The sequence below is a fragment of the Larus michahellis genome, chromosome 3 (genome assembly GCF_964199755.1).
Source record: "Larus michahellis chromosome 3, bLarMic1.1, whole genome shotgun sequence".
Lineage (NCBI taxonomy): Eukaryota > Metazoa > Chordata > Aves > Charadriiformes > Laridae > Larus > Larus michahellis.
The window spans coordinates 104,037,268-104,064,021 of NC_133898.1; the positions used below are offsets into that span (position 1 = coordinate 104,037,268).

At 43.0% G+C, this 26,754-nt stretch overlaps 2 protein-coding genes across 6 annotated transcripts in view; both read right to left on the minus strand.

The window, feature by feature from the left end:
• Positions 1-4,722: 4,722 nt before the first annotated feature.
• On the minus strand, positions 4,723-13,949 carry BAG2 (BAG cochaperone 2). Of its 4 annotated transcripts, none has more exons than XM_074581538.1 (4): positions 13,678-13,949; positions 6,909-7,018; positions 5,437-5,871; positions 4,723-4,956 (listed from the first exon to the last, which is right to left on the minus strand). In XM_074581538.1, the coding sequence occupies exons 1-3, from the start codon at positions 13,839-13,841 to the stop codon at positions 5,471-5,473; spliced, it is 675 nt and encodes a 224-aa protein (XP_074437639.1). In that variant the 5' UTR covers positions 13,842-13,949; the 3' UTR covers positions 4,723-4,956; positions 5,437-5,470. The 4 variants fall into 4 exon arrangements, with proteins under 4 accessions (XP_074437639.1, XP_074437637.1, XP_074437638.1 ...); XM_074581536.1 differs by having other exon boundaries at positions 4,726-4,956; positions 6,909-7,013; positions 13,678-13,939; XM_074581537.1 differs by lacking the exon at positions 4,723-4,956 and having other exon boundaries at positions 5,029-5,871.
• A 5,636-nt stretch (positions 13,950-19,585) lies between these two features.
• The window catches only part of LOC141741254 (E3 SUMO-protein ligase ZNF451-like), a 43,471-nt gene continuing 36,302 nt past the window's right edge, over positions 19,586-26,754 (minus strand). The window contains exons 14-15 of one of the 2 annotated variants that reach the window (XM_074581544.1): positions 23,957-24,031; positions 19,586-21,674 (exon numbers count right to left, since the gene is read on the minus strand). In XM_074581544.1, the coding sequence (XP_074437645.1) occupies positions 21,622-21,674; positions 23,957-24,031 (128 nt within the window). In that variant the 3' untranslated portion in view covers positions 19,586-21,621. The remainder of the gene's footprint in view (positions 21,675-23,956; positions 24,032-26,754) is intronic. The other variant, XM_074581545.1, reaches the window with a different exon arrangement.

A 26,754-nucleotide genomic window follows, 5' to 3' on the forward strand; every position in this document is an offset into this window, starting at 1 on the left:
TTATTATAAACATTGCCCCATTCTCGTTAAAACACCATATATTTCAGTTACCAAAACCTACAGGCGCAGAGCTGGTAATAAAAATGCCCTTCTCTGTGCACCTGTGTGACTGCGTGCTGGAAGAGAGCGTAGCTGTTAGGCCCGTGGCAGGTGGGCAGCCTGGATTCCGAGGAACAGATCTTCCTACCGCAAGACACGACTTTTGCTCTGTGAGACTAAGCTAATTGCACTCCTTTTTCACCCGTTAATATCTCTCGAATGGCTCATTGGATGTATTGTCTGAATCTTGCCAAAAATGCTCTGCTTTCGGCTGACAGCGCTACCACTAGTAGAAAACTTGGGTCATTGTTAATGCCTTAGTGACATGGGCGTTCAGTAAAGAGCATGACGCTGAAGCATCTGTGGCTCCCGTGTTGTATCCATTCAGTGAATGGGTGTTCTCCCAGTAAGCAGGGCACCGTTTGATGCAAAGCGGTAACGCTAGGGATGTATTTCCGACTGGAAATAACAAATCTCAAAGTTGTAAGACCGATGACACTAAGACTTTTGTGCTTCTGTGTGTGTGGTTAATTTAAAAAAAAAAATTAAATATTCCACTTAAAGACGATTTTGAAGCTTTCTTATTTTCAGTGTTTTCTTAAGGCAACGCTTACAGTTTTGAGTCAAAATGCCTGATTACCATACTGTCAGTCTGATTTCCTGTTTAATTTTTTCATGCTTCAGCAAAATTTGTCTTTTTTTTTTTTTTCCCCTCTCTGTTATTGGGCGACAGTCTGTCTGACAGGTACGTTTTCCTTTGCGTCACGTGTGTAGATGTGTGTTGTGCTATAGGGACCCGAGCGGCTGAACACGTCGTACTGCCTGGAGGCTGTGCAGGGGTACGTGCGTTGTAGTGTGTGAATGTGCACTTTGAACCTCGTTATTCATCTGTTCAAGTTGATAGCTACCGGTTAATAATAGAATTAATTACTCGCACTGTGGAACCCTCGTGTAGGAATTTGGTCCTACAGCAGACTTAACAAACCCACTTCTTGGATTCTCGTGACGGTACCGAAGTCCCTGCTGCTTTTCTAACTAACTGTCATCATAGACCGTGGGCTGACGTTGCAGTTCCTGCACGCTAGTTGTACCTAAGCCAGAGAGCGAGTGTTGTCCAACAAGCCTCATTTCATCAAAACTACCTGGCCAGCTTTTTGTAGGAAGCAAACAGTTGTGTGTATCTTTTTTTCTTTTCTTTTAAATTCTCAAACAATATTGACGAATACTTCTCTCTGTTAAATATGGCATCCTAATAGGTTATTAAAATTATAGAAGAAAAACTGCAGCAATGTTTAGATTTAAGACGAAAGGTGCTATAATAGACGAAGAGAAAACCTTCAAACAGTTCCACGTCGAAGTGTTCTGTATGAGTCATCTCAAAGCCAGGTGAGTCCCAGCACCGAACTAGACTCATGCTCAGGTTTCTAGCAGTAGGGGAATACTGATAAATAACTTCTGGAGTGAGGGTTCGTTCTTCTCTTGCCGACTTAAAGGTGGTTCAGCAGAACCAACTGAAGTTGATCAAAAAAAATAAGTAAAAATTAGTCTGGACCAGGAGAAATACCACTCTCATTGTGAGGATAAAGATGCATCGTTACTAATGAATGACGTACTCTTATTTCCAAGTTCATGTGAATCTGAATGGTTAAAACAGATAATGTACATTACATAACTGTTTTTATCACCATTGTGATCTCAAGTAAACGTAATATATTTTTAGAAAAAAAAGTCAACTTACAGTAAATCCTCAAGTGGAAAAATAAATGTTTAAAACTGAATATTCTGTGTATGCCGTTCCTGTAAAATCCCTACGAGTTAATTCTGCTGTTCTCTTGTAAGTGCCATCAGTTGTATCACGCAATTTACACATGTTTGTTTGATTACTGTTTGCTCTGATACAGGTCACGATGTTTGTGGTTCTATTAAATTGTCAGTGTATTAATTTTCAAAAAGCTATCGCCGTAACCCTGTCACTGCGCAACCTGAATCCGCTCAAGAAACTCGTGTGTCCAATTCCAGCCTGGGTGTTGCCAGCAGCTGGGATCCCAGGCAGCTGGCGTTAGGTGGCCTCCCCGGAACAAGTCTGGGCACCCCCAACTAACAGAAACGCTGTTCCTGAGCTCCTGTCTCTTGATTTCTGCACCGCACGGGTCAAACACAAAATAGAGATTCTGTTCTGCTCCTGGTCATTGCATTTTTCACGATTGGTCTGGCTCTTACAGTGAGAAGGTTTAAGCGAACGCTCGTGGACATTGCAAATGGCATTAAAATATTACTAATGTATCAGAGATGCCTGATGCATCTTCTGAAAAGAAACGGGTAACTAGACACTGATTTTTATTTTTATTTTTTTTTTTTTTTTTTTTAGTAAGACACAACCCACAGCATCTGGGGCTGCCTCTTTCCCCAGGTCCTAGTGATATGCAACACGGCAGCCTGCTCTAGGTGACCCTGCTCTGGCAGGGGGGGTTGGACAGATGATCTCCAGAGGTCCTTTCCAACCCCTACCATTCTGTGATTTCGTTATCTATCTCAGTAATCTGTAAAGTTAATATACTCCTGCTTCCTCTTGCATGCAGTTCTGCATGCAGAAAAAACAGTTTTCTTGCTTAACACCCCTGTAAGGATTAATAAGCAATGTTTTAGGCAAGAAAAAAAAATCTTGACGTGAGAAAACTCCCATTTTTATGGTCATGTATTTTTAGGTCAGGGAAGTGCTTAACTGCACACAGAAAGCCGAAGCTTTGACACCATCGAGGGGTGGGGTTTATGTACTGTGCAGCTGTATGAGGTTTAGCTTCAGGACAGTGGGTGGCCGTTTCACATGGCTTCTGCTGCCTGTCCCCCGCTGCAGACACCTGGGCACCTCTGGCGTCTCTGAGGAAATGGTTTGTGCTCACTGATGTCCCGTTTCCAAGACTGGCTTATGCTGAGAAGAACGTAAGCTTTATTTTATTGCTCAGGAGATAAGGGGACCACACGTTCACTGGTTTTTCTACACCTTCTTTGTCCCAGCTGTCGTAATGCCTGTGGAGCCTTGTCTACTGTGATGTAATTCTTGACAACAGACAGCACTTAAAAAAAGTTTAAAACTTTAATCTGTGCTTTGTTGATCTCTGTCACATGTGTGATGCCAACTAGCTATTTTGAGTTACTTTAACAATGATAAATGTTTAAGATGATAGCCACTATGAAACTGGCATAAAACGCTCAGTAGATGTCTTTTGCTGTGGCTTACGGGTATGACTGTGGAAGAAACTCTAAAGACAGTATGGCTGGTGTTTAAATTAGATTGTTCAGATCTATGGGATCTTTAATAGATGCAGCACGTCAGTATGCAACGGTAAAGCACAGGAGAGGGTAGCGATGGATGTATTGCAGACCCCTGCGCGTCAGATGACACAGAATTTCAGAAAGTAGAAGACAAACAGAAGAAAGAATTTAAAATAAAACCCAGTAACTTAGGCCCAAATAAGCTGAATCTATACTATTAACTCAGCTGTTGATAACCATGTTTTGATCACTTCATTTTGTCTTTGGAACAAACACAGGCCTGTGAAAGTGCTGTAAGAGTAAAAATACTTTTTAACTATTGATGAAGAGGATCTAAAAAGGAAAACAAAAAAACCCACCTTTAACACTTTTGGTCTGAATAACCTTATAATGGTTATATTATAATATATATTATAATATATAATATTATTATAATATATATATAATATTAAGGTTATAATATAACCTTAAAAAAACCAAATACTGAAGGAACAGTCTAAGCATCGATAGGCTGCGTTCAACTTAACTATTTCACAGCCTGATTTCTGAAAACAACCTGCACTGTATATTATTGTTGAGGGATTGAATGCTGTTAAATAGCCAGAAGCTTTTCTTCCTCTTGTTAAACTTCACGAGGATCTAAAACATATGAAAAGAGACTAGTTATTGCTAAAATGGAATTTCAGAATGAATCTCACCAAAGTCTTTTCACAGTCTCAAAGCTGAAACATTAATTGTGTTAAAAGCACCCTCTGGAGTGCCAGCTGTGTGGATAAAACGCAGCGACAGCATCTCGTAGCTGCTGAAGGCTGGAAGAAGAGCGGGGCCAGGTTCCCTGCAGCCTGCACACACTCAAGGTGTTTAGCCCCGTGGAGCTCCAGAGCTGCAGCTGAGCAGGAGGAGCCTGGCATGAAGAGGTCCCACCTTGGGCTAGTGCTGCTCGGGCTGCAACACTCAAGGAAGCGGCTGCCACGGAGGGAGCTGGGGTTGGTGGCGTCACTCTGTCCCATCCCGCACCCACCAGCTGAGCTTTGATCCGAGTTGAGACGGGGCAGGGCTGAGCCGCCGAGGCTGCCGCTCCCCTCTGTGACCACCACCCTTGGTGGAACAGAGCAAGACTGAGAGGCGGTGCGGGGAGGGGGTTGCAGAATTCCAGGCTTACCCTAAAACATGCAACTTCTGACCCGCAGCCACAAAGCACGGCAATAATAAGCAGAAATTAGGAGTGAGAGGGTGGAAGAGGAAAAAAAAAACTTAAAAAAACCCACTCACACAAGGAATGTTAAACTTAAAGAGCGTACTATCATCCTACCCAAGAAACAACTATACTACCTGCCAGTTGAGAATCCAACTGTTTTGCTCTGGTGCTTCACAGATGATGACACAAAGCAAATTTGCAGAGCAGCAGCTGATAAAATACAATTCCCCTTTATTATCTTATCTTTGAAAAAAAAAATACACAGCAACCTCAAACTACAGCTAGATGGTGGGAGGCAGGGTGGTTCACGGGGCAGGCGAGGGAGGGGGCTTTGCCAGAGCTGGAGCTCATTTCTAGCCTGGGTTGTCACCTTTGGATGGATGCGTCACTTTCCACGTCCGCAGTTACGACCTGGAGGTATGTCTGTCTCTTGGAAGTATTGTGACCTGCTTATGAATAGTGACAAATTATTAAAAATGATAAATGGTAATGAGTATGACAGTGTGTTGTTTATGAAAATACACAGTTTATTAATGTTTTTGATTTATTGCCACGATTTGGTTTTTGTCCCCCTAAGTCTGGTTCACACGCTATGGATACAGCAGAGAAAAGCTGAAATCTCACTACATGACAAAACAACTTTAGTCTTAAAAAAAAACAAAACCCAGGAGAATGGAGGAAAGGCTAGATTTTGACGGTGTCTGACAGTTCAGCAGAAGCACAATTACAACAAGCAGTATCAGGGGAAGTCCTGATAGCGTTCATTATTGCCAAAAGAAAATGCCAATGCTACCAAAACCCACTAAATCCTCGCACCTCGCAATCAAAGATACTTGGATGCGCGTGCATTCGCATATACGCATGTGCTTGTACAGCGAAATTTTTTTTTCTTAGCTTCTGTGTGCTTTTTATGGAGGTTTGCTCACCCTGCGATTTGCCAGAAGTAGCCAGGAGGGTAGTTTAATCCTGTTTGCTGTTGCAAGACTGTCTGACAGAGGATTTCTGGTGCTCCAGCAACGTGATCGATTTTTCAGAATTTTCTAAGTTTCTGAGCAGAGTCTCTAGCCGCCTTTTGATTTTCTTCTGATCCTCAATGGCACAGCCGATTACCACGGACTGAAATTTCTGATCGATGGGTCCTGCCGGCACGTCAGATGTGCACGCACCGTAAAGCGACATTAAGCGGATTTTGGCGTCTTCCAAATCATCTAGAAGTTTATTGACAATTTCATCGATCATCTTGGTGGCATGCTGTAGGGATTCCTGCTGCTGGGCGTTTCGGATGGTTTCTACAGAAACCTCCACAGTGAGGGTTCGGCCCATCAGACGATTAGCAGTCAAATTAAGTTCTTCTCTCTCACCTAAATCGAAAACAAGAAAGTATTCTAAGTTACAGGCAAATAGTTTCCTGTGCAGATAACATCATCAAAACAATCAAACTCCTACCACTTTGCAATAAACAAGGCTGGTTTTTTAAGTAAGTGACAATCAGCAAGATTTCCAGGGGCCAGAAATTATTTTTTTTTTGCATTTGCATAAGTCCTACTTATTTCACAGAAGCCAGCGTCTTCTGATTTGAAATGTGGCATTAAGCTCTATTAAAAATGTAAGCAATGCTCTTCCGCTGCTGAGACAATGTTGCTGCGTCACATTAAAGCAAAGCATACACTATTAGCAGGAAACATTGTTCATTAACAGAACAGGCACATTAAGGACCTTCCGTGCCTCTGTAAGGGAGAGATTTAGTCTGTACCCAGAAGGCCATAAAGAGAAAACTGATTTCGGACTACCAGATGCAATTAGAGGCCATGAAAAATATGGTTTTCTATTTTCTGAAAACCTGTGTCTTTTCCTAAAATACAACACAACATATTTGACATGTAGAGTCTTAAAGAGCCAACGAGCCAGCAATTTAAAGCTCCTATTGTAAAACATACAGATTCAGGGAATATATTGAAAGCCATATATCGTACCATCATGACAATGATCTTAATCATCAGGTTTTTGCAGGCAGTACGCTTTGTAGCACTCATGCCTGTCCAGCAGTCAAAGCCATTAGAATGCTGGTTTTTCAACTATATTTAATCATCATCATCAACTTCTCTCCCTCAGCTGAGCTATGTTAACCCCGATTTTGAAAATAAACCGGTGAACCAAGTATGGGCTGTCACATACGCAGTAGTGACAGTCATGGCAGACCATCCAGCTGAAGAACATGTGAATTTACGCAGTCAAGAAAAAGGGGATCCCAGGGTAATGGATGGCCCTTCAGTAACCTTAGCTGGCTCCAACGCCCATACCTTTACCAGCAGGAGCAAGCAAACGGAGCTGCTCCCTACGGAATGGGCTGTTTAGACTTTGGGTCAGTTGCAGGCATTACAGCAAAGCAGCTTCTCACCTTCACTGATGTGCCTCATGTCCTGGCTGTTCTGTATATTGTGGATCATTTCTAGCAGGATTTCTTTCTCTTGTTCCATAGCAGATGCTGCGTCACGGAAAGCCTCTACCCTGCCCATGGTTGAACCAAACAAGATGTTTAAATAATAAAATAGCTGTTCACCTATATAGCTGCCAAGAAGTGTTTCTTTAAACTCCAGCTTAAGAAGTACAGTCAGTTCTTAATTATCCGTGAGCCAGACTCTCTGATTTTATGACATTCTCCCATATCTTAACTTCACTTTTCCAGACTCAATGTAATTTAAAAACACAAACAAATGGGGGAAAAAAACAAACCCCAAAACAACAGTAATTCGATCAGACTTAGATCTTTTATTTTACCAACAGTACTGTTCGATCCTACTCCGCGGTTAGTCTGGATATTCAGAGCCTGACAGTACTACAGCCCCATAGCAGAAGTCCTGTAGCTAATTGGCAATTATTATCAGCTGCTTAACTAGAAGAGAAACTGACCCAGTCCCCATCAGGGAACTTGGGGGTGAAGGCTGCAGCAAGGAGGGCCGGCTTACCCACCGCTCCCAGGCCAGCAGCACAGAACCACTGCCACCCACCTACGAAGCAACAAACGTTCTGGAAAATTCAAACGCTGCCTCGAAGCCAAATGACCCCTTTCACGAGGAGAAAAAAACAGACGAGAGGGACAAAGCTCACACACTTTTATTAACGTGACAAGGCCTCCCCTGGCGTGCCTTGGTGGCTGGGAGAAGATGCTGGACCGCCTGCCCCCATGGTCACTGGTGTTTTCCATGGAGCGATGCTCGCTGTAATTCACATGGGAAGGAAGCTTCTGTGGGAGCAGCTCCTATTTCTGGGCTTCCAGGGAAGCAGGAAACTTGGTTTCTCCCGAAACAGGACCCCTACTCCAGTCCTGTTCACTGTGCTGAAGCTCACAGGGGCAGACCCATCTGGCCATGGGCAATGTGAAAACGCCGTAATAGAAATCAGGGTCCAGTTCCTTAGTTCATGGGGCTTTGAGCAGCCTGACCTAGTGGGAGGTGTCCCTCCCCATGGCAGGGGAGTTGGAACTAGATGATCTTTAAGGTCCCTTCCAATCTAAACCATTCTATGATTCTATGTCTTATTCCCCACCATGGGTTTAAGGAGGGGGCTTTTGCATTCAGCTGAGTCATCTGGAAAAGCACATCTGGGAACTGTCTACCCTGGAGACTGGGGACAAGAGGGAAACATCCCCCCTGCCTTGGCTTTGCCCTTGGAGGCTTGAGGGTAGGGGCTTGTAGAGGATTTGCCAAGCTGCAACCGGCTGCAAGAGTTGCGCAAAAAAACATCAACTCTGCATTCCCAGAGCCCACAGAAAAGCGGAATATCACGTGAACCTGGCTGACAGTTTCAGATGCTTTCAACATGCAGCTCGGGAGGTCTAGCTGCTGTAAGCAGCACGGGAATCCATCTATCCCAAAATGTTTATTAAACCTGGCCAGAAGAGGGGAAACAAACCAAAACATTGTTAAGTCTCTTAGATGCTCCGCACTCTTCAACATTACTGCTGTAATGTTGCTGCTCCCTCCTCAAAGGCTGGCTGAGGGCAGGTAGCTTCAGAAAAACAGCAGTAAGAGAAAGGAGGGCAAAAAAAAAGGCAGAACGGGAGCATTTGCGGATATAAATAGCCACACTTCACATGCAGCCTGATCACGAAATGGTTCTGTTTTACAAAATATTTAGCCTAATTTAGGCAGTGAAAGCACAAGCTTCAGGCCTTGCCTTTAATGTTCATTCTGAGGAGGAGTGGGAAAAGTTAATGCAATGCAAATTCTTGCCGACAGCAAATACTTTTAATTATTATTTTGGACTGGTTAGTAAGAGCAACGAGGCAGGTGGAGTCATTTCATACTTCAGATGTCTGCGCTTTGTAATTTAGGAAGTCTAGCAATATTTTCATAAATGCCTCACCATGCCTTTTTAAAATAAACTAGTATTTTCACAATTTAAAAAATGCATTGTGACCGCTGGAAAACTTAAAATTAAAATTTGGAAGGGCAGAATTTCAATCTTAATAGTGTTTTTAAATCTGATTCGGCATATTGTTGTACTAACTTAAAAACTATAGGTATATATGGAACAATCCCTGATTTCCACAGGCTTTGCTGGGTCCTGTGAAGAATGTGGAAAAACTGCATTGCAGAGATGTGTCCTGAATTGGTGCAATTCTAAAGAGAGTGCCTGAAACATCACTGCTTCCAAATGCCAGCTACTGGTAGGACCTAAAAGCCAAATGATCAGAATTAATGATTGTATACTGAAAAAAAAAACCCAACCCCCCTATAATTTACCAGCTAGAAGTTGGATTGACATTGTTTTACAGAAAGTCATATAACCAAATCTTGAGAACTATTTTATTTGCAATAGTTGTTTCTTGGGAATTATTTTAACCACTTTTTCAACTGCAATACTGGGTGTCACGCAACTAAAACCCACTGGGATTTTAGTTTTAGTGTATTTGCTTCCATAAACGGCAGTCAAAATGAGCACCTACCCTGGCACTGTGTAACGGCACATGGAGGCACAGCAGCTCCTGCCACGGGGGCAAAGGGACAGGGAAGCAGCATGTCAGGATTCCCCCACTCCGCTGCTATCCCTTCCAAAAATTTCCATCCTGACCCATTATTAGCAGTGACATGGGGCTAAATAACCCTAAAAAATAAACTCCTCGGGTTTCAGAGACCTCTTGAGGGCAGGGTGGAGGCACAGTGTGATAACACAGCACACTGGCAACAAAGGCAGCACCGGAGCAGCCAGCGAGCAAGAGATCAGAAGGTAGGGGAATGGCAAGACAAGGGAACGGAGGAAGCAGCCAGCTGTCGCTGCTGTGGACCTGGATCCCACAGAGGTCACAACAAGGGGACAGGATCATTTCAGAACAGCACTCTAGGGGGGAAAACCTCAAAAAAGCAAACCACTCACACCTGCTTCAGGAAAACAGTTAGTGCTCCAGAGAAGATGCAGGGGGGCTTTATCAGGGTGAGATACCCAGCACAGCTGCACCCTACTTTATCTCTCCAGCTTCTACCAAGGCCTGTGGCCACCTGCCCCCAAGCTGGGGTGGGTCCTGCTGGCTCCTCTGGCCCACAGGTCACAACCAGGGAGGGACCTCGGCCCCCTGGCAGGGACTGCACTCCTTTCCCTCCTCACTCTCCGCAAGAGGTCCACACCTTGTGGTCAGCTCTTGTAACTTCTGTCCTAAAATGTGCTTTGAAGTCACAGGTTTGTGTAAATCTTTGGCTTTCTTGGGGTGGGGGACAAAAAAAAAAGAAAAGATTGGAAGAGATAAACCTCTAGCAGAGGTGACTGATGTGGAAAAGGGTGGAAACACAGTCCAAGCCTCAAAAAACCAACCAACCAAAGAACAGAAGGCAAGGAAAAGAGAACACAAAACTCATATTAATGCCCAATTATCAATCATCTCGATGCAGCAGTATGGTCTTTTTCTAAGAGATGAAAACATCCAATCATATGTTAACTTGGACTGTATTTGTCACTTTGAACATCAACTAAATATTCCATCCATTACCTAAGACTAAAAAAACATTCCTTACTTCTGATTTTTCCTGGTCCGGAGCGATTAGCTGCGCAGTGCCTTTCTTTCCTACATACCATTGACATGAGCAGAGCATTCCCCTGCGGAACAGGTGGACCAGCCTGTGCTTTTGTTTCCAGATGAGAAACTCGATACCCGCTTTCTTATGACAGCTGCAATAACTCCGTCCTTTAAACTACTCATTGACTTAAATAGCTCACTATTAAAGCTTGTGTGCTGGAGGTGCAGATAAGTTTTCAAAGGAAATAAGAAACATCTGAAGACGGTGCAGCTTTTTTCCTGAAACGGAGCGAGCACACTGGACGGAGACAAGGCAGGAGGTTTCACTCCAGCATCCTCAGCTGCTTAAACTGAGCTTCCCTTCTCGGGTGAGCGGTCCCATGAACATACAAATATGTGGGGGAACATGGTTGTTCCGAAGGAGAATAGGAGCAAAAGTACAAAAAATTAAGATTTAAAAAAAACCAACCAAACAAAAAACCGCAAGAGTCTGACTTATCTCATGTATCATTACACCCAGCACTGCGTGTTCACTTAACATAACCACCAGAACATGGTGACTCACAAACAGAGACTCTGGTCCTGCTTCCAGCTGCTCCCGGGATGTCTTGGCATTTGCCAGCAGCCAGGGCAACACCAGGGTCCGAGCCCTTACAAGGGACAAACATGCCATCCGTCCCCCTTGCCGCCCCTGCTAGGGTGCTCGCACCCCGGCAGCCAGATTAATCCCTCTTTTCTGCTCACTTTCCCTACAGAAAAAACTCCCCCCACAAACACCTAGCAGGGAGGTACAAAAATACCCTGTTACTGTTGGAAAAGCAGCTCTAGTGGTGTAAGGGAAGGGGGGAAAGGGAAGGCTGTTTGAGCCAGAGCATTTCCGATGGGATGAGGGTTGCCACGGGGTTCAGCTGACCTTAAACAACTTGAGAACTGAGGACTGTCGAGGGGTTTAATTAAAGCCTGTAGTTCACTTTGACAAATTTTCACTTATTGTATTTACAACATTAGGGTCTACAGCTAACTAAACCAGCTGGAGAAGGAAGAAGTGTGGAAGCTCTTCCTCCCATCATTCAAATAACTTTGAAATGAGGCACGTTGATTAGTTGTGCATGGAAAATAAATAAGACTTGAGCGACTTTAATCAAACTAGTTTGACTCTTTTTTTTTTCGTAACTGTTCCACATTTAGAACTATGGCTGTCTGAAAGGCCCACAGCAAACCGAGAAGTTTAATTTGGGGTTTAGTTTCTGGTTAACCAAACTGTCTGCTTTGTTTCAGAGTTGCTCAGCAAATTTAAAACACATTTTTGCATATTCTGATGCTCATTTTGTGATTATACATTCATGCACTAGACCTCGATGTGAGCAGCGAGACTTGTTTGCAGACAGTGATTTTGTTTAGTCAAATTGAGAGAAGTCTGCGAAGGACTTCAAGGAGATTTAATCAAGCTAAGTGAAAGGCTAATATAAAGGCACACAAAGTCCACTCCTGAATAATGCAAAGTAATACAGGCAGAAAGGGGAAAACACAACTCCTATATCCCACAGAGCTCTTTTAATTACAGGAAAGTCCTAGAAACATTCTGGGTGGTTCTGTGAAAGCTGCTGATCAATATGCAGCTGTAATGAAGGAAAGGGCGTGTTGAAACAGTACCAGCAGGAGGTGAATCAGTAGTACACCCACGGCACCCCACACATCCATCCACCTCAGAAAGGACACCGTGTAATTAGGCAGAGTTGAGAGGACAAAGAAGTTGATTAAAGGCAAGGAATCATCTCTCATGCGGCCGAATTGGGAAAAAAATCAAATGGGATTCTCTGGGGAACACCAAGCAGCAGGAGGAGATGGGACACGTCTTGGTGCAACGATGAAATACACATCATATTCGCAATTACTTGGGAAAAACACACCTAAGCTGCCGAACGCAATGCTATTCACGTTATAGTTACATGGTTTATTACCCTTCAGAGAGGAGGTGGACATAAACATGGGTAACAAGAACATCCATAGTTGGACCAGTAAGTGCAAAGGGAGGTGCTTGAGACACGAAGCCTCATGCTTCAGCATTCAGCACTGCAGCTTAAAGGCTTCCAAGAGCCTCCAGAGCCCGAACGACACCAGATTTTACCCACAGCTTTCCTGCACCTTCTTATGAACCACCTGCCCAAGAGATGCGGGAGAGGGGATATGGGGCTACTGTGCAGGACAACAGACACCATCCACCATGGAGTTTGTACACGCCATGTCACTGTTGCCCCACCAGCAACCCACCATCCCCTCTTCGCTAAGGACTCCCCGCACCGAAAAGGTCAACAAACGTAAAAAAGTCTTTTGCGCTTTCCCTGAATAATGTCTATTTTCATACGTTCACCGAATAGTAGGGGTTGGAAGGGACCTTCAGAGATCATCTAGTCCAAACTCCCTGCCACAGCAGGGTCACCTAGAGCAGGTTGGGTTCGAATATCTCCAGAGAAGGAGACTCCGCAACCTCTCTGGGCAGCCTGTTCCAGTGCTCTGCCACCCTCAAAGTAAAGTTCCTCCTCATGTTCAGACAGAATTTCCTGTGTTCCAGCTTGTGCCTGTTGCCCCTTGTCCTGTCACTGGGCACCACTGAGAAGCGTCTGGCCCCATCCTCTTGACACCCACACTTTAGGTATTTATAAGCATTGATGAGATCCCCTCTCAGTCTTTTCTTCTCCAGCCTGAACAGACCCAGGTCTCTCAGCCTTTCCTCATGACAGAGCTGCTCCGTTCCCTTACGCACCTTTGCAGCCCTCCACTGGACTCTCTCCAGTAGTTCCCCGTCCTTCTTGAACCGGGGAGCCCAGACCTGGACACAGCACTCCAGAAGCGGCCTCACCAGGGCAGAGCAGAGGAGGGAAGATGACCTCCCTCCACCTGCTGGCCACGCTCTTTTTAATGCGCCCCATATTCCTCTTTTCACCTCTTTCCAGGCCACGCTACTTCGCCTCAGCGCAGCAGCTGCCATTTTTAAGCTTGCCCCCCGACGAAGGGGGATCCCTCCTCCCTCGGTTACCTCAGGAAGCCTCACCCCAGCGCCCTTCCCTTCCCCTCCCGCCCTGAGGAGCCACCGGCTCGGCGGCTGCCCGGTCCCCTCAGCGCCGGGCCGCGGCCCCTTCCCCCCCCGGGGTCCCACCTGAGCTCCAGCTGGTCCAGGTTCTCGAGGAGGCGGCTGGAGCGGTCCGCCATGGAGGTGGAGCGATAGAAGCGGCCTCGGAGCTGCCCGCCGGATTGCTGCTGCTGCTGCTGCTGCTGCGCCGCCGCCTCACTGGCCTTGGCGCTGATCTTGGCCTGGGCCATAGCACCCGCCCGCTGCCGGCGGCGGATCCTCGCTGCGGCTGCGGCCGCTCCCTCCCCGCGTCCCGCAGGCGGCGGCCGAATGCCGGCAACTCGCTCATGGCCAAAGAAGGAGCCCGCCCCTTCCCCGGACGCCTGAGGACACCCCGCCTCCGCGCCAGGACCGCCGCCTCACGGCTTCCCGCCTCCGGGTGGGGTGGGGGGTGAGGGGAGGCCGTGGTGGTGGCAGGCCGGAGTCATCAGGGTGGTGACACCCGGGGGGGGATTAAACCCACGGGTGACAAGTCGTTCCTGACACCTCGGGGTCTCCCCGCGGCCCAGAAAGCTCTTGGGGGGCAGCAGAGGCGCCGTACGGCGCCTCTGCTGCCCCCCAAGAGCTTTCTGGGCCGCGGGGAGACCCCATGTACTGTCCCCCATCCCAGCAAAACCTGGACCAGCCAGACGTACCTCAGATTAGGGGCTGACCTGTTGGAAAGCGGCTCTGCAGTGAAGGATCTGGGAGGCCTGGTGGACAACAGGTTGACCATGAGGGAGCCCTTGTGGTCGAGAAGGCCCACAGTCTCCTGGGGCGCATTTAAGAAGATCGTGGCCAGCACGCGGAGGGAGGTCATCTTCCCCCTTTAATCGGGCTCGGTGAGGACACATCTGGAGTACTGTGTCCAGTTCTAGGCTCCCCAGTTCAAGAAAGACAGGGAACTACTGGGGAGAGTGCAGTGGAAGGCTACAAAGATCAAGGGAAGGAACCACCTCTCATATGAGGAAAGGCTGAGAGACCTGGGTCTGTTTGGCCTGGAGAAGAGAAGACTGAGAGGGGATCTCATCAATGCTTATCAATATCTAAAGGCCGGGTGTCAAGAGGATGGGGCCAGGCTCTTCAGCGGAGCCCAGCAACAGGACAAGGGGCAATGGGCACAAGCTGGAACACAGGAACATGAGGAAAAACTTTCCTTTGAGGGTTCCAGAGCCCTGGAACAGGCTGCCCAGAGAGGTTGCAGAGTCTCCTTCTCTGGAGATATTCGAACCCAGCGTGCTCTAGGTGAACCTGCTTTGGCAGGGAGGTTGGACTAGATGACCTCTGAAGGTCCCTTCCAACCCCCTACCATTCTGTGATTCCGTGTAAACCAGACACTAAGGGAAGAGGAACAAGTTTTTCAATATCTGTATTAACTCAGTTCGAGGTGGTAGCAGCTAGTATGAGGATGTGCCTCCCAGAAATGTTCTGTGTGGCTGGTTCATTGGCTTGCTCTTTCATTAAAGAAAGCAAGCAGTCCCACCACCACCCCACTGTTATTTTTATATAAAGCTATTCAAAAAGTGAGCTACAAAGCTGAAACATCTGAAAACGCAAGAAATAGGAGGAGGAAAACAAGAAACGCTTTAAAGATCCATAAGCCTGTTTGAGGGGTGAGAAAATTTGGAGAAAAGTTAAGCCAGAGACAGCCCTTACTGTAAGCAGAACCTGAACAGAATTCCTAAAACTAAGATACTTGAGATATTGCCACTGATCACACATCTTACTGGTGCCAACTGTAAGACACCCCTGACCACCTGCAGAAAAGAAGCTGTTCCACCAGCTGTCACTGTCCACGATACAAAAAGGTTTACTGAAAAGTGCTCAATGTTCTCTTTCTATGCCAGGAAGAAAAAATATATCTATCTATTTCATGGTAGCCAAGGTAGCGGATCTACATCTGGTAATTACTTGTTCCAAGATTGTATTTAATTTGACCATACAAAGTGGTGCCTTCTCTCTCGCAAGTGCCCACCGTACCAACTGCGCCAACAACTCACACAGAATCTCTCATGCTTCAGGTTCCTGCTGGAAGCGTTGGTTCCGGCAATTGAAGTCACACATAGGCTTCACTTGCCTCTACAGTGAGTATTTAAAAAGGAATTTGCTTATCCCAAAAGTCCAGGTTTGGGCAAATACCCATGTCTCTAACAGACCAATTTTTGGCACCCAGCGAAGAGGGATTCTGTTGCACAGGGATACTGTTTTGTACACTTATCCCGCTGTGATTCAAAATAGCTGTTTTCTCAGGCTCGTCCACTCAGAATGATATCATGTCCCAAATGCTCTCGTTAAATTAATTGCCCGAGTTTTGTTTTATGTAGTTGGATAAGTAAGGCTCATTGCCTGTGAGCTCATGGAAATAACTTCATTTGAACAATTGTTCCATCCATCTCTCTACGGTCTTTGTAGAAGATAATTAAAAACCGCTTCCCACCCCAAGCAGAAACCATTTGTAGCCAGGACACGCAGTTTGCAACCGTTTTTTTTCCTAGGATCCTTCTATTCTTCCCAAGCCAATTTATTAAGTATCAAATAGATTTGGTTTAAAAAGCAGAAATCAAAATAGCTGCACAGCTATGAACATTTTTTTCCTTGCACAGGGTTTTAATTCCACGCAGGTAGAAGCTGCAATGAACCACAGGCACAGAACAGCTGTAGCTGTGTCCAAACGTATCCCATATGAGACTTACCCTTTTTAGCAGCAAAATGTCATTTTACCCTAGAAGTGAGAATAGCACAAACCCTGGAACCAAAACACAGGTTTATAAGCAAAAATGGTCTTTGAGGACAAGCCTCAACATTACTGCCTGTGCAACCTGGGATATTTTCCCATTTAGAAACTTGGAAGGACCATGAAAACAGCTTTCCCTCTCTCTAGAAGGGTAGATTGCCCTGTTCCCTCTATTTCTTGCTGAGGTATGTAAAGGGGCACTTGTCACCACTTTTCTAAAATAATAGATGGCTGGAAAGATAGGAGTCCATCTCTGGAGGAAGGGAAGTGACTCACAGATGAATTAGGAGAAGTCTGGGGACACAAAAATCATGAGGGCCTTTGAGGCCTCAATGCAACAGAAGGAGGAAACAAAGCACAGATTTCATCCTCCACCTTGCGGTCTGTGGTGAAGAACAGTGATGGCCAAGTTCAGGACTGCCAGTGCTGCCATGCCAATATCTCCCTCTCCTCATCTTCTCCACAGCTGTGTTCATGTGATGGACTCCAGAGCCCTGCTCTGGCTATGCGCACCAGAGAGAACACGAGGAGAAGGTGTGTATCTCATGGTTTCTGCACTCCTGCCTCAGCAATGAAGCCGCTGTCTGTCTCTTGTTTAAACTACAGCATCGTAAAAAACGTGTGCAAATTGCAAAACAGAGCAAAGTACAGAAGGGTCTCATTGACGCGCACAAGGTCCCTTGAGGTAGCAGAAAAAGCAACTTTCCTAGGTCTCAGACATCTGATGTATCTGTAGAAGTCCCAGAGCCAGGGAGATGATCTACGCTAAAAGCAACACCAATAGCCACATTGCTAAATAGCACCTTAGTTCCAGCTTTGCCTTATTCCAAACCCTGATTTATACCTTGTCATGTACCCTAACATTTATACATGAGCTGTCATGGAATGGGATCAAAGAGAAAGTCCACACCCAAGAAACGCCATGCCAGATTATTTTCCTCCCTTCACCTACAGGAATTATTTTTTCCTTCCTTCACCTACATCTTCATCTGAAGAACCTTCTTTATACGCAGGTGTTATGGAAACACAACAGTTCCTATACATACCAGAAGGATGCAACCATGGCTTGGGCCAGCCAACCAAAGCCGGCTTGCAGTCTCCCCAGCAGCGTGACAGCAGCAAAGATGGGCCAACATGGGTTTCTAAGGTGTGTTTTCAATCAAAATACATATCACAGTAGGCTGCCCCCTCACTCAGCGCCTGCTGAACCTGTGCTACTGTGTCTTTGCTGCTATTGTTACCAATGCTAATTAAAGCTAGCCCTGGGTTTGCCTATACATGTCGCAGTCATTTGACTGTGTAGGCAAGCCCTGAGGTCCCAAGCCTGTTAAAAGTCTGAATGAAGTCCTCTATCTCAGAAGCAATCTGAAAGCTGGTATGACCATTTTGGGGCACGCAGCAGTTCATTTTCACAGAGAAGAAAACTGCCTAGTAAATGAGCCAATGAATTCTGTACAGCTGCAGATGCTCAGACAATTGTCAAAGAAGCTCTGAGCGCAAAAAAAAAAAAAACCAACACAAAACCAAAACACAAACCAAAAACAAGCAGAAGGGCTCCTAAAAATTAGGATACTGTAGTCAGTGAAAGTAAGCTTGCACAGATTTGCAAAGGGAATTTTACATCAAATTTCCATGCATGCAGAGCTTTGCTGTCCGAGGGCACGCTTTGCCTGTACTTGCCACTTGCAATAAATTTCCTGACTTGTTTACATCCACCTTTATAATATCTTGTACCATATTATTTGATGCAGATTCTTACAACTGAGCTCTAAACCACTTGAATTAAGAATTTCCACAGGAAACTTGAGGAGGTTTAGAAGCGTCAAAGAAATATGCAGATGCAGACTTTATTAAAGCTACTTAGCTGGAAAGAATTGCCAGAAAGTATCTTTGTGCTAATGTCAGCCAATTTTTCTAAATTAATTTTGAAACAATTCATCATCCATCCTCCTCACCTCCTTCCAATTTACAGCAGTCATTGTAAACATTGCTAGGACAGCACAAGCAGATGATGGAACACTTTCCTTTTAAGAAAGAAAACGGCGTAACTTCATACCTCTATAAACTTCACCATATTTGGTAAAGATTCGGTGAAGGTTTGCATTCTGTGGCTGCTATAGGAACAGTAGCGGTCATTTCTGTATACCTTGAAGAGCTAAGAAAATTAACCCATCACCCAAAACCACATACAAAGCAAGTACTTTACAATAGGATAATTTATATTTTTTAATTCTTTTTTTTAATATTATTAAACTACAGAAGCAACCAAGTAGGCATGATGTTTTAGTGCTCCAGTGACTTTCATCACAGTTGCACAGACTTATTTGGCATCTCATCTTGTCTCTAAATATGACCAAAAGAGGGTTTTTGTTTGGTATGAAAGAATATGGTGCAGAAGGCACCAAACAGATAAAAGCCTTGTACCAATCTCGACTTGTCACAATTTCAGTTTTGTAAAAAGCTTAACACATGCACCATAAAGAAATTAAGAGCAGTAAAATGGTGGTAGTGAGGTGGAGATTAGATTTTTTTTCCTCACTAAAGAGAAATAGGAAAAATCACCACAGGATTACTTTAGATTAATGAAGGGTGAACTCGATCACCACCACAAAAGCAAATTCTCTTAAAAAGGGCAGGACAAATCACTTCTAGTACAAACATAAAGGATGCTGGGCAAGCTCTTTTTAACAGATGAACTGTGCTTGTAAATGCAGACAAATCTCTCAGCAGCATACGCAAGGCAAACCTCAAGAATTTCAGCCAGTTAAACAAGATCCCCAGCCAGAAACATTAAGTTCTGAAACGCGACCATTTACAAGACACCTCTTCCAGCTGAAGAACAAGGTGCAGTACCACAAGCTGTTGGTGAGTAACAAGTCACACGTCTGTACATGCCATGTTTTAAGAATACAATTTTCTCTCCTCTTCTGGAAACTGAAGGATCACAAGCCAGTGATGGCAGAAAAATTTGCAAAGAAAAATTTCAGAGAGTTAAGAGAACCTCAAAGAGGCCAAAGAAAATGAGGAAGAATTTTAAGACATCGATAATTCTGGAGGCTACTTTTAACATAAAAAGAATACAGAGACTAGAACTCTATTTAGCTGTTTTCATAAAAGCCATAGCAGCAGTGTCTGGGATTTGCTACTTGTTTTGGTAAGCAGATGCGGAGGCCAATACAATGTGTTTAATAACTGGAACTCCAAGTACAGACAATGTGTGTGCACACATGGCTTTTGTTTGTTTGTTTTTAATGTAACCAATTAAGTCATGGCCCGTCAGGTACAAGCAAACTTTACATTTATGACAAAATAAAGTGTTATGAGGAATAAAGCACATGATCAAAATCCAACATAGCAGACTCTGGAGAAGACCATCTACCCAGGTTTTAAACATTGGTTGAGCCAAGCAAAGAACTTTCTCAAGCTGAAACATCTTTTCATTATGAAAGAAATTTGCAACTTTAGGGTCTGCACTGGAAAAAAAAAAAAACAAAAAAAAACCAACAACTGCCCAAAAGCCTCTGTACCTTGGACTGAGATGTTTTTGAGGATGAAAATTTTCTGTCTCATTCCACCCTTTGTTAGAAGAACTTGATGTGAAAAATTGTGGAACTGATTCAGCTTGTGAGTCAGTAGCTAAAGGCAACTTAAAAATCTTCCAGAAAAGGGCTTCCTCAGGAGCACTATGAGCTATACACCCAGATTTGAACAGGAGAGCAATTAATCTGAGATTTGCAGTAAGAAATCAAGCAGCAGGCACAAGGGGTCCCGCTTACTCTGTGACACTCAGGTGTCAGAGTCAAATGCACTGGAAGCGTTCTGGTGTTTGAACAGCTTCTTCAAGTTGTATGATTGCTAATGGGCGCCGAGATAACTCATTAGATTCTTCATTAATTTCTATTTGTTTCAGAGATGGCAATTACATCAGAACCATGATTGGAAATCAACCAGTGCCAGTTTCCCAGCTTTTCTGACCATGATGACACACAGCTGTAGTTATTCTGACTCTTTGGAATCAAGAGACTGAGAAAAACCTAGCCTTTCCCATGTTTTACTCTCCACAAAAAGTATTTAGATCTACATTTAAAAATATTAGATCTACAGCAGTTAGAGACAAACTCACAGGCTAATGAGTAATAATTAAAAAAAAAAAAAAAACAAGCTGGCATTTTATTACATTGAGATTTCTTACTGATCGACAGCAATCATTAACTGAAGTATAATAGGCTGGTAAAGCTGGACAGCTTGCATAGGTATTTTTAAACAGAGGAACTGAGAAAGGTGGCATAGATAACAATTTTAAACACAGAAATAATTGTTCATCTTAAAATAAGGACAGTACAAAAATAATTAACACATTTACATTCATTTATCCAAGGCCACCTCTTCATGAACAGAAGGGAGCAAAGATGCTAGTATATAGGAATAATGCAGCTTAAATTCTCCACATCTATTCCAAACAGGAACTAGAACGTTTATTTAGCTTCTACTCCCTTAAAAAGTTGTTCCAGCCTCAGATCAGGGAGAAGAACTGAACCCATCAAACTTTAAGCTATCAAATCCAACACTCTACCATGCTACTATGGAAAAAACCACACATTTATAAAAATAAAGCTAACAAACTAACTGTACAGCCTGTGGTCCTGATTCTGACATTTGTAACAAACAGGACATAGACAAAATTATGGTCTGTGAAGTGAAACTGGCCACAGGCAAGAGTTAGGCCATATGTTCAATTTACAAACCTGGGATCTAAGCTTCTCTTTATAACAAGATTAGCTAGGCAAATCTGAGATAATTGGAGTTTACTATTTTTATCTGTTGCAATGACCACATGAAAAAGTAAATAAAGACAATGACATTTTGTGACAGAAAAATTAAATACAAGAACCAATTTTAAAAAAAAGACAACAAGAAACCAAACAGCAACTTAGAACCCCAGAATACCTAGTAAGACCAGCCTACTAATTAGGCAACAACTTATACAGCTAGACTGGAAAGACTTAGTCATCACCCATTAGAAACAGAATATGCAAAGGCTTAAAAAATTATTTTTATAATACACAATATATTGCAGCGGATATCCATAAACTTCAGCTGTTCAGCAGCATGACAGAGGACATCAGATTATAAATCTAACAATTTAAGATACAGACGTGTTTTTGAAGTGGTATTTCTGAACCTTTGTAAATAGATGAAGAAGCTTCCATTTTTGTGAGCAGCTCTGATGATGAGGTGTTAGTCCACTGAAGTTTCATTTACATTTCCTCAAGGCTTCTCTTGATAGCTTCTTCCAATTCTGTGTCTTCCTCTGTATAAACACAAAAAGACTGATTATAATCTCAAACTATGGTTGATAACTAGTCATAAACACAACCACATTAATATTACTACATAAAGCAACAAATTACTTCTGTGGGCAATGACAGTAGACTGCAAAAAGGCAGAGAAACAGAATGATTTCCCTCCTTTTCTCTTATGCTATCTTTTCAACACTTCAAAATACAGGAACAACCTCTACAACCTTCCACTGTATTAACTAGGGACAGACCAATGATTAGTTTCAGAGTATAACGCAACAACATATTTACTGGTCAAAATAATACTAGGATTAGAACTCATATGTATGCACCAAGAAAAATAAAGTATGAAAATGAAAAAAGACAGACACAAAACAAGCAGAGGTTTCAGTATTTTCATTCCAGTTCCTTATTAATGGATATACCCCTGTCTACATTCTAACCTGGCAACACTGTTGTGACTCTTACTAAGAAGGCCAAATAGAGGGGGGAAAAAAATAATCATATTAACAGTAAGAATAGTCTAGATCAGGGCTGTAACATTTTTGATGGTGGAGGCAAAAGCTGCATTGCAGTCATCTGACTTGTTAACAACCTCTCTTAAACACCTTTCATAATACTCAAAAAAAGAAACTCTGTTTCTGCATTATATTTAGGTTGCTTTGGGCACTAATTGTTCGGTGTTAGTGAATTAAATATCTTAAGTTAGACAAGGTTTATATGTACAGTAAACATTAATATCAATGGTATAGTTGGAAAAATTAAAGCAGCTTTCAGACACACTGTCACTGTTGAATTATTCATCTTCTGATTTAGGAGGACACAAGCACATCCTGTAACAAAAGCTCTTAACTCTTACAACAAAGGAAACAGAATAATTACATATATTAACGTAACAGATTTTAAAACTTTAATTATTGTCGGGCTGTTTTATGCAAGGCCTAGATTTGGAACAGAAATAGTATCAATGAATGCTCTCTCATGTCAGCAGAGTCATACTCATTCACCTGGACCTTCTTGCAACATCCGATACTACTGATAAGACACGTTTCTGAAAGGAAAGCATTCCATGGTCACAGAAACAAAAAAGAATTTTTGCAATCGAAATAAAGCCAAAAGCCATTTGCATATAACTGCTTGCATTAAAATATGTTGTCAATTAGCCACTAAGCGTGTGCAAGAATCAAGAATAAGGTCCAAACTGTGACTCAGTTGCTAGTGGCATGCAGTGACCTGGACTGTCCTCTATTCCCTGGAGCTGCTGAAGCAGCTTTTTCTGCCTCCTACACTTGCTTTTCGCTTTCTCCTCTTCCAGCAGTTGCTAGTGCTTTTTCCTTTTTACCCCTTTCTGGGGCTGATTTTGCCTTCTCACTCCCTTTTACCCTGTGACAGAACTGCGATTAATCACGCAGGCAGCCAGTGAAGGCAGCTGAAGCCAGGCTGCTTCATAAGGTCAGATGTCTTCAGCAGCACCAGAACTGACACCTCCTGTATGTACTAAATGCCACTGCTATCCCTGGTGGCAATACCCAGTGCTAGGGGGACCTGAGCGTGGCAAACTTTCAGTACTGTAGATGAAGATGTGGGACATTTAGTAAGAGTTGGTAAATATGTAACTGAATAAATTCTGGGAATGTAAGATTCAGTTTGATCGCTGACCTTATACAAATTATTATTTGTTTTAGCTGGTTTTATTTCCATCAGGTAGGAGGGCAGATTCAAGCCTTTAAACAATAAATTCTTTTCAAAGTTCACTGTAGTCTGTCACCAAAAATTAATGACTGCATTGTATGAACACCACCACTAAGCACAACAGCAAAAGGATGAAAACAATTTCAAATAAGGCAAGATATGATGTGAGCAGACAGCTGTACTGCTGATTAAAACTTGTGCATGAATCTACAGCTTTTTTAGGAGGCCAGAGTGCTTTGTTGAGATAGAGTACCTTATTTTGAACTACTTATTCAGAAGTTCAACTATTTAGTTGTTCTACTCTGAGTCAACACAGTCACATTAAACTGGTACAAAGTGAGCTCAGTCAACTCTTTAATTGCACAATACCCTGTGGTGCACGAATAAAGCAGATTTTGAGTCTGCTGGCATACTTTTCAGGTTAGGAAATTAGTTTTTATTTATAACTCATCACAGCGTTCTTAACTACTCAAGATTGCCCAGCATATTTTAGAGAGTATTCCTAAAAGGTGACTTCCCATAAAACTGATTATAAGTTTAATTTCTATATTTTCCATAATTAATAGCACTCTTGAACACAGAATAGTAAAAATTAACAGACCTTCCTGCTTCTTTGTTTCTTCTAAGCTCCTCTTCACTGTTAGTTTGATATCTTCATCCTCTTCACTATCTGAACCTTAAGTGTACAAATGAAACATAAATTACACATTGCTTCTAATAAATTTAACAGTCCCCTCTTGCACTTCTCTTACTGTAACATCATCGTAGGTTGAATTTGAAGAAATACACTTGTTATGATGTGAAAATCAAGATAAAAATGCATTATAGTGGTAGTTTAAGACAGTAACTCAAGAGACAGTTATTTTTCAGCTGCCTTCTTCCCTTTCTCCCCAAAATCTAGAGGCAGACTGCTTCAATTTTATATTAAAGCAGTAATAAGAAATAACAGGTGCAGAAGCTACTGTTAGTGTCTACTGCATTTGCTTTTTTGTAATATTAATTTTTTATTTTTTTAAAAAGAGAGTACTCACTTTCTACAAAATGTAGCAAGGATTTAATTATGGAAAAAAGTGCTATAGCGTGTGTCTGCCTACACATGGTCTTAGCTGTATTTTGTTGCCCAAATACACCATTTGAACAGTGGAGTGCTGTTAACTCAACTGAGCTGTGTAATTCAGCAAATGTTGTTCAAGTCTCACAGAAGGAAAACGAGTCGATACACTTAGTTTAATCTGCTAACTCATCACGACAATAGCCAAGCCCAGCCAAAACTCCACTACCTTTGCCTTTCTAAATAACACTCTTCACGAGGCTGGTTTCCAGCTCCAGCACGACAGCTCTATTTTGAGCTGTCTAGCAGGGATCAGTGTGCCTAAGGTGGTTTGGTTTTTGTTTTTCATTTGTTTTAAACAGAGTCTCAGTAAACTACAGGTTAAAAAATAAACAAGTCGATGAGTCACATTATGTATTCATTCTCCTGCTACAGGCTATTGCTATTTTGGGAGATGGTCTCTGTAATGAGGTCTTATAGCATTCGCAATCAACTAGGTCTCCTACGGTCATATCAACAGAAGCACTTCCCTTAAAGTCATCATGTTTATTAGTACGCCAAAGTACTTCTGATCATTCCAATATGGACATCTAATTTACTGACTGTGCAACTTCTGGCATTTTAAATGACCCAACTTAGGTATTCAGAGGGACACGTACACTTTCTAAAATTTGTTTTCAAACCTCTGACACATATACCTTATTCGAACAGTAATGTTGCTGACTTTCCCAATTCCAGGAATACAAACTCCAACAGCTGGTATCAGAGATCAAGAGCCCACAAAGATACCAGAAATAGCCGGATATACAGTGCAATTAAAACAGTCTTTTCTCCAGTCACTTGGCAGACTGACTGTGAATCCTTTTTGGAGCTGCCTACTATCTTTGGGCAGAAGAGATATTATTTTTCACATCATCTTCCAAAGCAAACAAAGCAAAAGACAGAAAAATCCACACGACCACAAAAAAAGTCATTACAATAACTTATGGAAGGGAGGAAAAAGTGCAAAGAAAAGGCTTCGAACAAGTGGCTTCTCCCTTATTAACCTTTTTTTCCATCTTCCAGCCTGGAAGACTACTCTAAAAAGTTTTGTACTGTTAGAGGTGTCACAGTTGAAGCAATCACTCCCTAACTCACTTCTTGGCATAAGCATAATGGAAGAACCAAGTTCCTGCGAGCAGTAAAGCATAGCACAAGAGGGTCTCTGATTTGCTACCATTTTAAAATAAAAAAATGCATTAGGAGCACTTTTCTGGAGGTTTGTGAGGTTTTTTTTAGACCACTTGACAGAAGATGCTGGCAAACAGGCAAGGCAATATTCTTCTGATTGTCATCTTGCACAGATGGTTAAACAGCACAGGACAGGAATAGTCAGAAATCCAGGAGTTTCTTTGAGATATGATCTAAAAGAAGTCAACTTTCCTGGAACTGGTTAGAGAGTCAGTTTGCATTCACCCCAGGAGAAGCCATGATGGCAACCCACTGACACACTGTTGGAGGTCAGTGCTTTCCTAATCCAGACAACAGGCTAACTTGACACTCATTTTTCAGAATACAGCAGGTAAGTTGACTTTACTGTCAATTAAGACAGTTATGAATGCTAAAACAGGATTTGCAGATAGAATTATTTTAGTTCATTAACAAAGTTTAAGATTCATCTTATGCATTAATGCAGGCCTCATCTTGCCAAAATGTTTTGCTAGTCACACCACCTTAATTACACCACTGTAATAACATGGGGCAAGGATTCATACTGGAACAGAAGTATATGCAAACTGGCATGCAAAACATTTAAACATTTTTAAATGCATGCCCCATGATTTATCATTGCACATGATATGCAATAACTAAATACTACCTGGTAGTTACAACATCACAGAGAACAGGTTTGCTTAAAGCATAGTTGAAGACAACACTATTCCACTGCCAGAAACTATGAAACTTGACAACAATTAGTACTGATGATCTTCTGTTAGTTTGAGGGGGAAAAAAGAATCAGCTTGCAGTCAAATGTGGTTAACGAGGCACGTTAAAAGTCTCATGAGCTACACTCTGCCTTCACTGGTCATTATTTGCAAGACTTCTCTCCCTTCTAACTGTATTAATGCACATTCAACTTCCCATGAAGGCAGTTGCTGGATTCTCTGAAATCTTTGAGTTGGCGAAAGTTAACCTATAAAGAGGCTATCAAAAAGGCAAGTCTTATCTAAGAGCTTTTCATGCAAAGGCTTGTCAGTATCTCAAACTATACCGAAACTTTCCTTACCCAAACCCAAAAACTTGTTTGTGTCGGTGTTCCTCCCTATCCCCACCCTCCCCAAATCTACACAGAGCAAAGACTAGAGGCA